The sequence below is a fragment of the Schistocerca serialis genome, chromosome 11 (genome assembly GCF_023864345.2).
Source record: "Schistocerca serialis cubense isolate TAMUIC-IGC-003099 chromosome 11, iqSchSeri2.2, whole genome shotgun sequence".
NCBI classification, from domain to species: Eukaryota; Metazoa; Arthropoda; class Insecta; order Orthoptera; family Acrididae; genus Schistocerca; species Schistocerca serialis.
This window is the reverse complement of record NC_064648.1, coordinates 84,905,437-84,922,443: the sequence shown is the minus strand read 5'-3', so window position 1 is coordinate 84,922,443 and position 17,007 is coordinate 84,905,437. Positions and strand designations below refer to the sequence as shown.

The following is a 17,007-nucleotide window of genomic DNA, read 5'->3' as shown; positions in this document are numbered from 1 at the left end:
AGGAGGACATCAAAAGCAGACTCGCTATGGCAAAAAAGGCATTTCTGGCCAAGAGAATCTACTAATATCAAATACCGGCCTTAATTTGAGGAAGAAATTTCTGAGGATGTACGTCTAGAGTACAGCATTGTATGGTAGTGAAACATGGACTGTGGGAAAACCGGAACAGAAGAGAATCGAAGCATTTGAGATGTGGCGCTATAGACGAATGTTGAAAATTACGTGGACTGATAAGATAAGGAATGAGGAGGTTCTACGCAGAATCGGAGAGGAAAGGAATATATGGAAAACACTGATAAGGGGAAGGGACAGGATGATAGGACATCTGCTAAGACATGAGGGAATGACTTCCATGGTACTAGAGGGAGCTGTAGAGGGCAAAAACTGTACAGGAAGACTGAGATTCGAATACGTCAAGCAAATAACTGAGGACGTAGGTTGCAAGTGCTACTCTGAGATGAAGAGGTTAGCACAGGAAAGGAATTCGTGGCGGGCCGCATCAAACCAGTCAGTAGACTGATGACAAAAAAAAAAAAAAAAAAAAAAAAAAAAAAAAAAAAAAAAAAAAAAAAAAAAAAACAATGAAGTGCGCAACAGCAAATCGTTACATAAACTGCTCAACAAAAGATCTTACTTATTCCTTGGTCCCTTCTAGCAGTGTTTTAACGTTGATCGCTCTAGCAGCAAAAGGTACCTCACGACTGGAAAAGAGCGCAGGAGCCGGCCGGAGTGGCCGTGCGGTTCTAGGCGCTACAGCCTGGAGCCGGGCGACCGCTCCGGTCGCAGGTTCGAATCCTGTCTCGGCTATGGATGTGCGTGCTGTCCTTAGGTTAGTTAGGTTTAATTAGTTCTAAGTTCTAGGCGACTGATGACCTAAGAAGTTAAGTCGCATAGTGCTCAGAGCCATTTTTTTGAACCAGAGCGCAGGTCATTTCCGTTTTTAAGAGAGGCTGTAAGACAGGCCGAAGCGATTATAGACCTATATCATTGAAGTCAATCTGTTGCCCAGTCATGGAAGATGTTTTATGATCAAGAATTATGGCGGTTTTGGAAAATGAACATCTCTATAAAAATCATCATGGACTCCACAAACAGAGATCCTGCGAAACTCAGCTCGCTCTGTTCCTCCATGAGATCCACAGCGCAGCGGACAACGGCGCTCAGGTTGATGTCGTGTTTCCCGATTTCAGTTAAACATTTCACTCCGTCTCGCAGTGCCGTTTAATGATAAAAATACAAGCTTACGGAGTATCGGAGCAGACTTGCGACTGGATTCAAGACTTTCTTGCAGATAGAACTCAACACGTCGCTCTTAACGGAATAAAATCGAGAGATGAAAAGGTAATGTCTGGAGTACCACATGGAAGTGTGGTAGGGCCGTTACTGTTTACAATATATACAAATGATCTAGTAGAAAGCATAGTAGCTCTTTAAGGCTACTCGCAAATGACGTATTTGTCTGTACCAAAGCTGCAACACCAGAAGATAGCAAGATTTTGCAGAACGACCTGCACAGAATTAATGAAACGTGTATGCTGTTGCAGTTGATACTGAACGGAAATGAATGTAACATATTGCGCATACATACAACGAGAAATCCACTACTGTACAGCTACACTGTTGATGGCAAACAGATGGAGACAGCGTTTGCCGTAAAATATCCAGGTGTAACTATCCAGAGCTACCTTAAGTGGAATGATCACATCAAACACATAGTGGGAAAAGCAGACACCAGACCCAGATTCATAGGAAGAATCTTAAAGAAATGTAACTCATTTACGAAAGTGGCTTATAAGGCGCTTGTTTGCCCGAGTCTTCAGTATTGTTCATCTACCTGGGATCCCTAACAGGTAGGACTGATAGAGGGGGTGTGGCCGAGCGGTTCTAGGCGCTTCAGTCTGAAAACGCGCGACCGCTACGGTCGCAGGTTCGAATCCTGCCTCGGGCATGGATTTGTGTGGTGTCCTTAGGTTAGTTAGGTTTAAGTAGTTCTAAGTTCGAGGGGACTGATGACCTCAGATGTTAAGTCCCATAGTGCTCAGAACCATTTGAACCATTTTTCAACTGATAGAGGAGATAGAGAAGATCCAACGAAGAGCGGTGCGTTTCGTCACGGGATCGTTTAGCTGGCGAGAGAGCGTTAGGGAGATGCTAAAAAAACTCCTCTGGCAGACGTTACAAGAGAGGCGTTGTGCATCACCGAGAGATTTACTATTAAAATTTCAGCGCCAATACAGAGGCTCACCGACAATCATTCTTCGCACGCTCTATTCGCGAGTTGAAGAGGGTTGGAGGGATCAGATAGTGGTACCGAAAGTAGCCTCCGCCACACACCATTAGATGGCTTGCGGAAAATGATGTAGATGTAGATCCAGGCCATGAACGGCCTCGCCATCTCTTACAGGGTGTGATAATGACTGGAAGGTGGTGACGAAGCAAGTTAACAGAATGAAATAGAAACAATCAACCAACGCGCTAATAGTGTTCTACCCAGATCTTTACAAACATCTCATTCAGCTTGTGAGGGATCTGAGCGTAGATGGGACTCCATCTGTATGAAATCGACAAAGTGTAGGAGGAAGATCATCGCTTTTGGGAAAAGTGTGTTACGACTAGAGAACAGAAGCATTCAATGACAGGAAAGGACGCACTGCCAGTACTGTTCTGATTCACGAAATTCTGACATTTTATAGCCAGCCATAAACCTTTAGACGTAACGAACCACCAATCTTTATCATCTCTGTTAATAAGCAAACTGCAACATAAGAGATTAGCAATATGGGCTTTAGCTCTGTGATTTGAAGGTGCAGTACATATCGTGACAATAGAATTTCGTCGGCTGGTGTGGCCATGCGGTTCTAGGCGCTTCAGTCTGGAACCGCGTGATCGCTATGGTCGCAGGTTCGAATCCTGCCTCGGGCATGTATGTGTGTGATGTCTTTAGGTTAGTTAGGTTTAAGTAGTTCAAGTTCTAGGGGACTGATGACCACAGGAGTTAAGTCCAATAGTGCTCAGAGCCATTTGAACAATTTTTTTGAATAGAATTTCGTGCCCAAGAAGTCTTTATGCTTACTGCTTGGCCTAAAATGCGAAAAGCACAACTACCGATAACTGAAAGCAGAGTACTCGACATGAAAGTTATGCCTGACGAAGGCAGAGTCCGCAACAAACTGAAAACGATACGTCGTGAGCAAAACACTGATTAATTTCTGTCATTGGTGTAAAAGAGTTACAGATACACTGGTGAAGAGAAAATCCTAATGTATCATCGAGTGCATAAATGCAACAAACGCAGGCAACGTGGAGTGCTGTAGACATTTTGGACCCAAGAGGTTTCTGAAGATATGGAGACTGGATTGCATAGTTTTTAACATGACCAATATGATTTATCTACAACATGTGAAATTTGTCAGAAAATCAACTATTAGTGCTAAAAATAAAGATTTAAGCGACTTTTAGTTGCAGAGAGAGCCTAAAGAGATAGTAGCGGCCCATCTACTAGGACATTGATGAATGTCGACAGGAGCAGTAACGCAAGTTCCAGTAACTATCAAGCTTTTCTCCAAATACGTAAAACTGTACACCTGAAGAAGGTCACCGGCATTATGGTAGCTGAGAAAATGGGAAAGGTCTGCTTTGCATATCTAAGTCCACCAAAATGCGTTAGCCATGACAACACAAACCAGTATCTGTGTAAGAAATGGCCTAAAAGTTAACTTCCAGTGAAGGAGATACCTTGCACGTTTCGGGTGAACTGTCATAAAAACATAGCAAATGGGGCAGTTAATACACAAGTTTGAGGAGGTACAGGCTGGTACAAATTCTTTTTAACCGAAAGGCTGACAGTTTGGTCAGAGATAACGCCTGATGAAGAAGAGAACATGTCTGAATCAGGCAGCCAGATGTCCTGGAATACAAAAATATACGAACTGGCAAAGTTATGGTAGCGATCATGTTGAAAATGTGGATAAATTTTGTACGTCCGTAGACTAGAAAAGGAACATGACGAGGATGTCGACTGCAAGGTGCTGGAATACAGAGTAAGATAGCAAAGAAGTGTGAGTGGTGCACAAAAGTGAAAAGAACTCTGAAATTCCGTGAAAGAATGTTTTCCCTTAGTATCTGGCACTGACACATCTACGACGGTAGTAATGCTATGGTACATTTGCTATGGCGACAGAAGAGTGTGTATAACGTCATGACGCAGTTCTCCCATTCGCAGCTAAGAACGGCCGCAATAGCATTGCTGAGGTTACACCTCAATGCACGTGCTGTTGGCCGAGGATTGTAGGATCTTTACGCAGGAGAGTTGCACAGTCGTCGCCTTTTCACTTTCTACAGTTCTACCAGTAGCCGGGAAGCCGACGACGTCGTCCGCGTACCTGACCACCAGAACAGCCCCAGATGCCGCAGAGGACGCCGCTCGCCGCGCCACCGTGGAGCGACCCCATTGACGCTCAGAGCAGGTGCCCTGGCCAGAGGGGTCTCAACCGATGGTACCAGACGTCAGAATCAGCTGTTCCACCCGTCTGTCACTACTTATGATTGTGGTTTGAAGTGTTGCGTGACGAAGAAAAACGTCGTTTATGTCCTGTGGGAGGAGTTAATTCGTCCAGCAGACTAATCACCACTTGTGTCCGCCCCGATAGCTGAGTGGTCAGCGTGACGGGCCGGGGTTCGATTCCCGGGTGGGTCGGAGATTTTCTCCGCTCAGGGACTGGGTGCTGTGTAGCCTTCATCATCATTTCATCCCCATCCGGCGCGCAGGTCGCCCAATGTGGCGTCGAATGTAATAAGACCTGCACCAAGGCGGCCGGACCTGCCCCACAAGGGGCCTCCCGGCCAATGACGCCAAACGCTCATTCCATTCCATCACCACCTGTATTCCTCCTTCTTAGAATCCTTATTAATTAAAAACACCATCTTTTTTTCTGTTTTACAGTACCTGCTGACCTCTCTAGCTAGTAAACTTGGACGCCGATCATACTTTCTATATCGTTGAACTTTCACATTCATCACTGAGGTATATACACTGACGGAAAAAAAAATCGCAACGCAAAAAATAATAAATGTAGAGCAACGGAATTTCGGAAATACATTTGTCTAGGTAACATACTTAAGTGAAGACATTTCAAGATGACAGGTTAATGTAAGCCGGAGATAATGTATTACCAATGTGAAATGCAGATAATTAATAACCGATGGAAGCACCAGAATGCTGAATTCAAGCATGCAAAAGTGCGTTGATTGTACTGTGCAGATGTCGGATGTCATTTTGTGGGATGGAATTCCATACCTGTTGCACTTGGTCGGTCAGTACAGGGACGGTTATACTGTTTCTGGCCGACCGCTGTGGCTGAGCGGTTCTAGGCGATTCAGTCTGGAAGCGCGCGACCGGTATGGTGGCAGGTTAGAATCCTGCCTCGGGAATGGATGTGTGTGATGTCCTTTGGTTAGTTAGGTTTAAGTAGTTCTATGGGACTGATGACCTCATATGTTAAGTCTCATAGTGCTCAGAGCCATTTGAACCATTTTATACTGTTTTTGGATGACGGTGGAGTTGTCGTCTGATGATGTCCCGTATGAGCTCAGTGTGAACAGATCTGGCGGTCGAGCAGGCCAAGAGAATATGTCGTCAATCGGTGGATCACTTTGAGCTACACGGTAAGTGGACCACTGTTATCTTGTTGGAAAAAAACTCAGGAATGTTGTTCATGAATGTCAGCACAACAGGTAGAATCAGCAGATTGACGTACAAATTAGCAGTCGGCTGCACGGGACAATCTCGAGAGTGCTCCAGCTGTCATATGAAACCGCAGCCCAACCATAGCGCCAGGTGTGGTTCAAATGGCTCTGAGCACTATGGGACTCAACTGCTGAGGTCATTAGTCCCCTTGAACTTAGAACTAGTTAAACCTAACTAACCTAAGGACATCACAAACATCCATGCCCGAGGCAGGATTCGAACCTGCGACCGTTGCGGTCTTGCGGTTCCAGACTGCAACGCCTTTAACCGCACGGCCACTTCGGCCGGCCACTTCGGCCGGCCACGCCAGGTGTAGGTCCAGTCTGTCAGCCACGCAGGTAGGTTGGTTGTAGGCCCTCAACCGGATCTCTCCTAACCTATATTCGGTCATCACTTACACTGGGGCAGAACCAACTTTTGTCACAAAACGCAACAGACCTCCACCCTGCTCTGAAGTCGTAAATGGCGGTGGTTTGCGTCAATGCAATACACGCTACACGGCGTCTGGCTCGGAGCTGTCCTTGAAATGACCGACTTCTGACAGTTCGTTGTGCCACCGTGGTGGCAACTGCAGCTCAGATCGCTGCTGCACGAGCGAGATAAGCCAAACACGATAGCCTTCCCTATCAGTAGTGACACGTGACCGTCTGTAGCGCAGTCATTTCGTGATAATAAATTCTTGTGAACACAGCTGTCAGCCATCTGCAATTTTTACATTCCTCCCAAGCCTTTCTGCAATATCGCAGAAGACACATCCAGCTTGTCATTGCTCTATTACATGACCTCATTCAAACTCAGTGAAGTGGTAATAATGGTGTCTCTCTTGCCTTAACGGCATGTTTGACGAACGTTCATTTACCACGTCCAGTCTGAAAGGTGTGACGCTCACGAATGTTGCAGCGTGTATTTAAGGCAGACCTGATTTGCATCCTCATAGTAATGCTTCTGGTGGCACACTTATGCGACTGGCGCGAAATTTGAATAGATATCGTATTCCATATGTAGAAACCCACCAACCAACTTTCATTTATGTCTCACAACTCCTTCTTGGTGTTGAGTTTTTTTTTTTCGGTCAGTCTATTTAGGTTAATTAGAAGATGCCGTCTGGATACTCCTTCACGTGGAAAAGATGTAATTTGACGAGCACAGATGTCAGCTTACACAGTTTCTATGGAAGCAAATTGTTAGAGTGGATGTTAGCAGTAGGAATGAATCATAACAGACCCCATTATAATTGTAATCAGATACTTAATGCACCAACACGAATGAACACCAGCTTCTGTGGCACAAATGAAGTTTCATCTCTGAGCTATGTCAGTTGAATGAGAAGATCATTGTTAGGCGTTTTCTACCGTTTTCAGATTTGTAAACTGAGTCAGTCAACATTTTCCCTTACTGCCGCAGATGCTTCTCATCGTTGGTAGTTATCTGCAGCCTCGTCACGGGATTAGGCAGACGGTTTCTAAAATTAGCTGGACGCGATCTGTTTCTAACTTGCACCCATTTATTTGTAAGATCTGACCACCTTCAAATTAAGATTGCTGTTGCACTACAAGGAAACTGGAGGGGACCTTATATGACACACAATTACTCATAGGTAAACAGATCTGTTGAGTAAATAACATTAAGAAGTAGACATTACTCTCTCTGTACACGGGTGATCATACTTAATATTTAGAGAAAGTATCATACGTGTGTATTGAATTCTTTACTTACCATAATATTATGGCACCATCAAAAGTAATTAAAAAAGATGCAACTACATTTGAGTGATACACGTCTCGGAATTATAACCTCAATCCGGAATTTTGAAAGTGAAACTGCTACATTCACTAAAACATGCCAAATTTTTCTTAAGATTAGCGAAAATCAAAATAAAGATATTAACATATGGTATAAAACCACTATCATTTACTAAGTAATGACCTTTTGTCAAATATTTTCCCATCAGTTTTAAAAGAGTGCAATAGTCTCCCCAGCCGGTTGGTGTGGCCGTGCGGTTCTAGGCGCTACAGTCTGGAACCGCGTGACCGCTACGGTCGCAGATTCGAATCCTGCGTCGGGCATGGATGTCTGTGATGTCATTAGGTTAGTTAGGTTTAAGTAGTTCTAAGTTCTAGGGGACTGATGACCACAGATGTTAGCTCCCATAGTGCTCAGAGGCATTTGAACCAATAGTCTCCCTTTTTTCAAAAGAGAGTATTTCATAGTGGTAAAAAGCTGAATTATTAGGTATGGTTCAAATGGCTCTAAGCACTATAGGCATTCTGAGGTCATCAGTCGCCTAGACTTAGAACTACTTAAACCTAACTAACCTAAGGATGTCACACACATCCATGCCTGAAGCAGGATTCGAACCTGCTACCGTAGCAGCAGCGCGGTTCCAGACTGAAGCCCCAAGAACGGCTCGGCAACAGCGGCCGGCTATTAGGTATGAACAGAATGTCCGCTACCAGTAACTCAGATGTACTCAACAGTTCAACTAAAAGAAAACGTGTGTATTCCTTGCATTGTCGGTATAATACAACCGCTACAGCTTTTCTTTACGACATCCAAACCACTGCAAAAAAAAAAAAAAAAAAAAAAATAAATAAATAAATAAATAAATCATCTGACACATTATTAAATACTGATGGCTACGTAATATCTAACCCCCCCCGTTCCCAACCCCTTCCCCGCCCTCCCACCTTAATATCCCGTTAGAGGAAGAGATCATGAATCAGCAAATTCGGGAGATGAAGATATAAAATACGAGAGGGAAGAGCCAATACATATCTACACATATCCACTGAATATGTAGCCAAGAGGCTTAGGCTTGTGTAGCTTGATGTGATATAAAACTTCCCAGATCTGTTAAAGAAATTCTGGGAAAGTACGAAAAAGTATACAAAGGACCTTCTTTCTATTCGCACCTCTTCTGGGTTTCTGTTCTTCATTTAACAAAGTTCACAGGCATAGAGGTGGGTCAGAACTCTTGCAGAGAGTTATCATTACTATCGGAGAGTCAAACAAAACGACAGTGTGAGCCAGTTAAATCGGGAAGCATATTCGAGTACTGACAACTTATTTGAGGCAATGTGTGCCATTTCCTCATACCTCGTTCGTATGATACAAGTCAAAATAGGAAAAACAGAAAACAATACTTACCACGTGTTCAAATGCCATGGGAACGAACAGTTGTGAGATATGCGTCACACCGAGCGAGAGCAGCTGGACGGAGTCTCGCCAGTAATTGGAGAGATACTCCAGGAACACCGGTACCTCAGCCTCGAGTTCTGGAGAATAACACATGAAATACTAGTAAACAATTCAATGGACCCGATTTTTGTAGCAGCACAACGTGCACTTCACCAGGTCAAAGAGTGTATAAACATAGAGTTTACTTTTTGGAATTAGATCAATGTACGCTATTGGAGATAATGAGAGTTGTAGTATGGACACTTTGATAGAACATTACCAGTGATTTGATAGAACATTACCAGTGATAGACCTAAATAGGACATCAGGCAGACAAAGAGTGGTCTGTGGTAAACATGTAATCGAGAGCTAATACACAGATGATATTAGTTTGTCAGTGATATCAACCAGACACACTGCATTCCCCATCCCTCTCCAAACTATCAGAGCCTACTATTAAAATTAAAGGAGCTAATCAAAATCTCACCCAGTTATTCTTGATACCCCACATACCTTTCCCCTACCCCACCACCTCATCAGCCAATCATGGCCCAGTATTAGAATGAAACAGCCAATTAAAGTGCTAGGAGACAAAACTAACACAGCTCTGGCAGTGAGAAATATAAAAACCAATCGGTCACGGTGTACTGTTAAAATTTAACAGTCAATCAAAATCCAAGATGGTGAACTAACACAGTCTTGATTTGCACTCTTCACCAGTCCGTCTGCAGCCAATCACTGCATACTATGAAACTGATATGTAAAATTATGTAATGTTCTAGCACCAAGGTGAAATAATTTCCATAACATTTGCACACACACACACACACACACACACACACACACACACACACACACACACACACACACACACGCACACACACATACACATGCTTAATCAGCGTAATATTTAAAAGATGCAAGAAAAGGCTCCCATTTGGATTTTTTCCATGATATTTACATAAAATGGCGTACTGATCCATGCACACATGTGCATATGTGCATATATGCATGCACACACACGCGCACACACACACACACACACACACACACACACACACACACACACACACACACACACACACACAAACAAACAAACAAACAAACAAGCACACACACACACATACACACACACACATACTTTTTGATGAGGGCAGTGGTGCTCATTTGATGAAACTCTATTGAGTGGGATAATAATCACCATTGTAATGGGAAACCACTACCTCCCTGAGTGATCAAGAAAAGACACCTATCACCATTTAAAAATGCAATGGGTCATCACTTCCAGAAACAAAATGTGTCATAGTTTCAAAAACACAATGGGTCACTGCATGGAGAGCTGCATCAAACCAGTCTCTGGACTGAAGACCACAACAAGAACAAACTAATGGGTCACTGTTTAAAAAATGAAATGGTTAGTGTTTGGAGAAACGAAATGGGTCACCAGTTAAAAAAATGTGGCATAGGTCGCTCTTTAAAAAAATTAAATGAGTCAACATTTAAAAAATGAAACAAGTTAGTGTTTAAAGAAACAGAATGGTTCATTATTCATAAGAAGAGTGTGGTTCACCATTCAAGAATATGGAGCTGTAACGATTTATAAAAATGGAACAGATCACACTCTAAAGAAACTGACTGAGCCACCAGTAAAAAAATTGTAATGCTTCACTTTTAATAAGAATAGAGCACATCACCTCTTAAAAAATGGAACCAGTTACCATTTAGAAAAAGGAATGTTTCAGTGTTTATAAAAATGGAATGATGGGAATTTATAAGAACGAAACATATCCCTGGTTAATGAGACACAATGGGTCATCATTTAAAAAAAAGTAACATGTTAGGATCTATAAAAACGGAAAGGATTGCTGTTTCAAGAAACTGAATGAGTCACCATTTAGAAAAGGGCAAAGGTGGGCCACTGTTTATAGAAATTGAATTGGTCAACATTTCTAAAAACGAAATTGGGCACCATTTTAAAAAAATGGAATGTGTCACCATTAAAAATGGGACAAGTTACCATTTGTAAAAAATGCTACTGGTTAGATTTTAACAAGTTGGAATGAGTCTCCATTTATAAAAACAGAAGTCACCATTTATAAAAATCGAACAGGTCACCATTTAAAGAAAACATAAGTTTCACTATTAGAGAAATGGAATAGTCATGAAGACTGCCACAAACTATAACAAATTACTCTACAACTTTAAAAAACCGTTACAAAAATATACCAACTTGTCCCAGATACTCTAAAAAGTTACCGCAATATTGTGAAAAATTGATAACCAAATTATAAAAACTTGCCCTGAAACTGTACCAAATATCCCTAAAAACTGTAAGAAACTGTTCTCTACCTTACAACAACACTGTTCAAATTGGCCTCAACAACGCAACACATTTCCTCAAAATTGTAAAGTATAATCTCCAAACCTTCCTTTCATGTAAAAACTTGACCATGTTACAACGAAAAGTATAACAAATTTCCTATAACATGAAAGAAGTTACTCTCAAAACTAACAAATTTCCCTCCATAGCACAGAAAACTGTGACACACTGTCCTCAAAATCTCAACAGACTGACTTGCATGTAACAAATTGCGTATGTTACATGAAAATTGTAAGAAAATTCCCTCAAAACTATATAATAAATTGCCCTCAAAGGCCAACAGATTTCCCCAAATCTGAAATAAATTTCCCCAGAACTGTATTAAATTGCCGCAAAAGTAAGAAACTGTTCAGCGATATTGTAACAAGTTTCCCTCTCTATGGTCTCATCACTGAAATTAATTGTTTTTCTTATCTCCCCTTCTAGCACTGCCCTGTCATTAAATTTCTTCTGACATATATCTGTGCACAAAATATTTCCACATTTATGATTTATATACAAAATATAATTTGACTTCTCTCCATCTCCACATTGTCATTAAATGTCATCACTCATGTGTGTGGTCACACACCATTTTATAAATATCTGACTCCAACTCCACCCAAACACACACAGAGAAAAACTCGCGCACACACACACACACACACACACACACACACACACACACACACACATGCTGGGGTTGATAGTGAAGACCCACCTGCTATGTGGGAGAGATCACCTCATGTCTCAATTTTCTAATGATACAGCTTGTTAACTTTAAGCTGTGTGAAGCATAAATTACGGAATGAATGGAAAGGAAAACCAAATCAAACCAAACCTTAGGCATAAAATTTATTATATTCTTTTTTCACTCAATGTATTTATATGCAGCTTTCTTGCATGCAATGTTTCTCACTAGCTGAGCAATTATTATGGATCATTAAATTTCCATCAGAAACTAAAGCATGATATTCACCTAAAGTTATCGTCTACTATTTACACTTTTTCGATATTTACATTATTCACCGTTTTTCCACTATTTACATATATTACAATAAAATTACTTATAATTATTTTTCGTGTCATAATGGTCTTGATCCAGTGCATTTACCTTATTGAGAAGTATATGATGCTTATCATCATATAAGGCAAGTTTGTGTTGTTTAACGGTAGAAACATGTTCCTTTGCGTAGATTGTGTGTGGAGAGTCGTTCAGACTTCCAAATTCACTACACAACAATTATAACAAACTATGGTTAATCTATTAAGAGACAACTGTTTTATATCTTTTGCTCTGCGTATTACACACCCAGACTCGGTCTATTGAGCAAACATTTTTGTTCATTGGGTTAAAAAGTCTATAACAGGTTCATCATTAAATGCATACTTCATCAGAACAACCATTTCTTTGTTTATCACGCTGATGAATACTGTAGCTGTTGTTTTCAGGGTATCCCTACTTATCGAATCTTGTGTGCATATATCTCCTGAAATGCTAGTAAGATATTGGGAGATTTGATGTGGTAAGTTAAGCTATCGGTGTGTATGTAGCACAGTGTTACATGTTTTTTCATAAACTTGATTAATATGTACCCATGGTGAAAGTTGGTAAGTAGCATTTTCGAAGTATCCAGAATGGCTATTCCCACTGTGAATGATTTATGGAAGACTACATTAAACCCATCCAATTCAATCATGACTAAATTTTCTTTCAAACTAACATCCCTTAGATTTAGCTTGTCTATCCCAAATCTATCTTCCCAGGGGTAGTATATGGATATTTAGTATTACTATTATTATTACTTTTCTAAAGCATATGTGTTAAAATATTTGTGTTAGGCTCAGATATGCTAATTTATACCTCAAATGTTGTCATTTATTGTATGTAGATCACATATTAAAAACAAACAGAAAATAAATAAATGTCCAAAAACATGGTCTTTCATATCATATAAGATCGAAAGTAGTGTTTTGCTTTCTTATTATAGGATGGTGGTGGCACTTTTCCGAACATAAGAGCACATTCAAATGCAAATGATGAAGTAAATACTTTAGCAATATTAGAGATCCAGTCCTAAATCGTACACTATGTTGGAATCGTCTGGTACGTTTTCAATCACGAAATTCGTACTCTACGGAGGTAGCAATACCAGACACAATAAGGTACTGCAACATGTAGGGGATATTCCAGTAAATTCGATTCATTGATCACATATTCATATAGAAAATTACCCTTGTAATTAACTATTTCAGAGTCTCGACAGTCTCGATCATTGGTCACATTGAGTTCATCTGATTTCAGGTCAGAGGCTCACCTTTCAACCAATCATATCAACAAATTTAGTGAACTGATATGTCATAAATTTACGTTGCAGTACCACTTTTGGTGCAATGTAGCAATTCTATTCGTAAAAGATATATATTTCTCCATATTCAAAAGCAGAAGAGAAACATGAGCTGGATTTAATTTAATCTCTTTGTTGCCATCAGTTGTCTTTTCCTTACAAGTGTTTGTGATCAAGAAATGCCTGTTACAAATGCTCAGATTATGGAATGTGACGGGCACTGTATACTGAGACCTGTAATTCACACTGCAACTTGCATGTGATGCAAATCGGTATGCACCAGGGAGTTGGTGACAATTTTCATCACCTTCGTCAAATAGCTCCAGGCCAATACACAGACCTCTGACGAGTGAACAGCAATTCTTCTTCAGAGCTCATATCCATCCTTTTATTTTGTAATAAATTCTTACTCTCGGCGATTGCATGGAGCTCTTCAGTGAACCATTATGCAGTCGCTGACTCAACACAATTTAAATTCGGAATAATCCTGGTCATAGCCGCAATGCTGAATGAGTTCTGCAAGTGTTCTGATCCGAATATGAATCAGAGTAAGTGCTATGATTACAAGCAGTAACTAGTTCTAACTTGCATGCCATTCCGGCATAAATTACGAGATGTAGTTCCAGTTTGCTGCTTCACTTTGTAAATTTTACAATCTAATTTTTGCCAGCACGAAATATGCTGCTGACCATTTAATTAAATTTGCATCTGACTTTTCCTGGGAATGATAACAGCACAGGCACATACTACAGTTCAAATCTAATAAGCAGAAAAAATGTGCTCTGTTAATTATGGTAAATTTATGTATGACATTTATTTATATCAGTAAACTACAGCATTAATAGATTCACATGCTTGTCACGATGGTATTGTACGATAAGAAACAGTACAATTCGAAATTTTTGGTCCTCTCTCTTATTTTCTGTAATCATCCATTCATAAACTGAATAGTGGATGTGGTAGACATTTACAGTCGTATTCACTGTGTACTTCGAAAATGTGAACATGTCTCAGCTTTTCAGGAAATGATACCTTGGACAAATTTAATTTCTTTCATATAAAATACATTTATTCATAAGTACCATATGTTGATTAACAGGATACAATGCTGCTAGCATTGACCACTTGAAGTACGCATTGTTCTTGGACTGGACAGTTGTTATTGCACGGTTATCTGCTATCATTGTAGACAGTTTCGTGTATGCTTCTGCATACACTTTCTTGTTGTCATTTATCTTGACATGCTATTGAACTACAGAGTCCGCTGTAAAAATGTACACACCCTTTAAGAAACTAAAAGTATTACTTATGTGCTTATTTCGCATTTCATAATTGATCGCACGTGTTGTACAACCTTCAGTTTAGCACATGATTCCTTTAAATGTTAAAAATGTTCACCGTTGGCATCTACACACATAACAGATCGACGAGCGGTCGCCGCAACTACGTCAGTCAGTGCTAGAGTGGAGATAGCTGCACATGTCGCTGGAATCTCCTGGCGAAGTTCCTCCAGCGAGCGTGGCTTATGTCGATAGACGCTATGTTTCACAGTCCCCCCCCCCAAACAAAAGTCCAAAGGTGTGAGATCTGGCGACAGTGAAGGGAACTTAAAGGGCCCTCTTCGTCCAATCCAGTGCCCCAGAAAATGGTCATCCAGCAAAGCTCCTATGGCTCGGTGGTAGTGTGGTGGCGCCGTGTCCTATTGGTAGAAGACCTCTTAGTCAGCTCCATAAAGCACACGTACACCTGGCAAATTTGTTGTGCATAACATGCCCAGGTACACTTCTCCAGTGACAGTAGCATCAAAGAAAAAGTGTCCTAACAGGCCCCTAGATGAACCCACGCATGAACCCCTGGTAGACTGACCATTTTATCCACATAAACATGAGTATTTTACAATTCCCAGTGCACACTGTTGTCTCTATTCACGGTTCCCTTAATTTTAAATTGTGCCTCATCACTCCACATTACCTTCATCACAAATTGTTCGTCATCACTTTGCTGATACCATTCACAAAATTGCATTCCGCGATCGGGATCGTCTTCATTAATCGGGTTCAGTAATCTTCGAATGTAAACTTTCCACTTTGCAGCTTTCAGATTTCATCGTAAACTTGCACTGCTAACCCTCACATCACATGCAGGATTCTGTGGAGAATTAACGAACGTTTCCAACACAAGAGCCGACGAAGGAGGACTTGTAGCTGTACTCTGTCTTCCTGATCTTCCTTTCTGAACATCACAAATCGTTCCATGCACTTCAAACGTGTCAATGATGCGTTTGTTAGGCGGGTTGGCGGTTTTGTTTCAAACTCCCGCCTCCATTGACGTTGCAATTCATCGCCATTATCAGACCTGAAAAACCACTTCACAACACATTTTCGTTGCTCAAATGTCCAACCATCGTGTTTTCTCAATACCGAGAAGAAAGTACTTACAGCTGTTGAACCAGAGACCATACTTCAACACACTCGTAACTCGAATCGAATGATAATATCGATATCTAAATAGAGGCTGACAAAGAACGTATACATTTTTCTGGCGAACTCTGTGTTTTCGTCAAGGCCTGTCTAGTCTCTCTTTACCATAAAGTCTCCAGTTTCCTTATCAGCTTGTGACTGACATTAATCAGGTAACAACCATCAATGATTTTGGATGGTATTAAAGTCGCATTTTTGGTACTGAGATACAGTTATCTTCACCAGATGTCTGCAACGGAAAGATTCAGACTGACGAAAAAGTGAGTTGAAAGTGTTGATTAATCAGACGAAGTTTGCTTTCAAAAACGTGATAACAGGCGCCTAAGAAAGTCCTAAGTTCCTTAAAACGAAGCCTGTGGTCTACCACTCCCCTACATATTCAGTTTCTAAACGCAGACTCTACAACTAGTCATTTGAGGTCATTGAATTTAATGCCAACAACAACAAGAGAAATAGGAAAGATAGCTGATGAAAGCTTTCTTTACTGCTAAGGATATAAAATTCCTTCAAAAACCGACAACGAGGGAACACAAGCGAATATTAATGGAATGCAGTTCATTCATGGTCACCTATGTAGAGAAGTCATTGCTCATTCACCCAGATTGTTCAGAAACCTGACTGAAAATCTCACCCTCTGAAATTCATTGTGGGTGTCGAATATCATGTGGTTTGCATGTAACTAAGTGTTCACTTTCTCATCCAGTTCACAACGATTACCCTTAAAATTCTGCACAGAATGCTGCCTGCTTCTCAAAGGGTGGAGATAACGTGACAGCACACATACTTTCTTGGAAATGAGGAAGAGAAAGATAAGGACTCTTCTGTCGGGATAGGTTTGGTGGTAAAACTCGAGATAGGAACGTGCATGTGCAGTCCCTGATTCAGCAAGAATCTACA

At 41.0% G+C, this 17,007-nt stretch overlaps 1 protein-coding gene across 1 annotated transcript in view; it reads right to left on the bottom strand.

Moving 5' to 3' along the window:
• LOC126426480 (uncharacterized) overlaps positions 1-17,007 on the bottom strand; it is a 138,436-nt gene that overhangs the window by 64,506 nt on the left and 56,923 nt on the right. Inside the window, exon 4 of the mRNA XM_050088391.1 lies at positions 8,894-9,021. Coding sequence (XP_049944348.1) covers positions 8,894-9,021 — 128 coding nt within the window. The remainder of the gene's footprint in view (positions 1-8,893; positions 9,022-17,007) is intronic.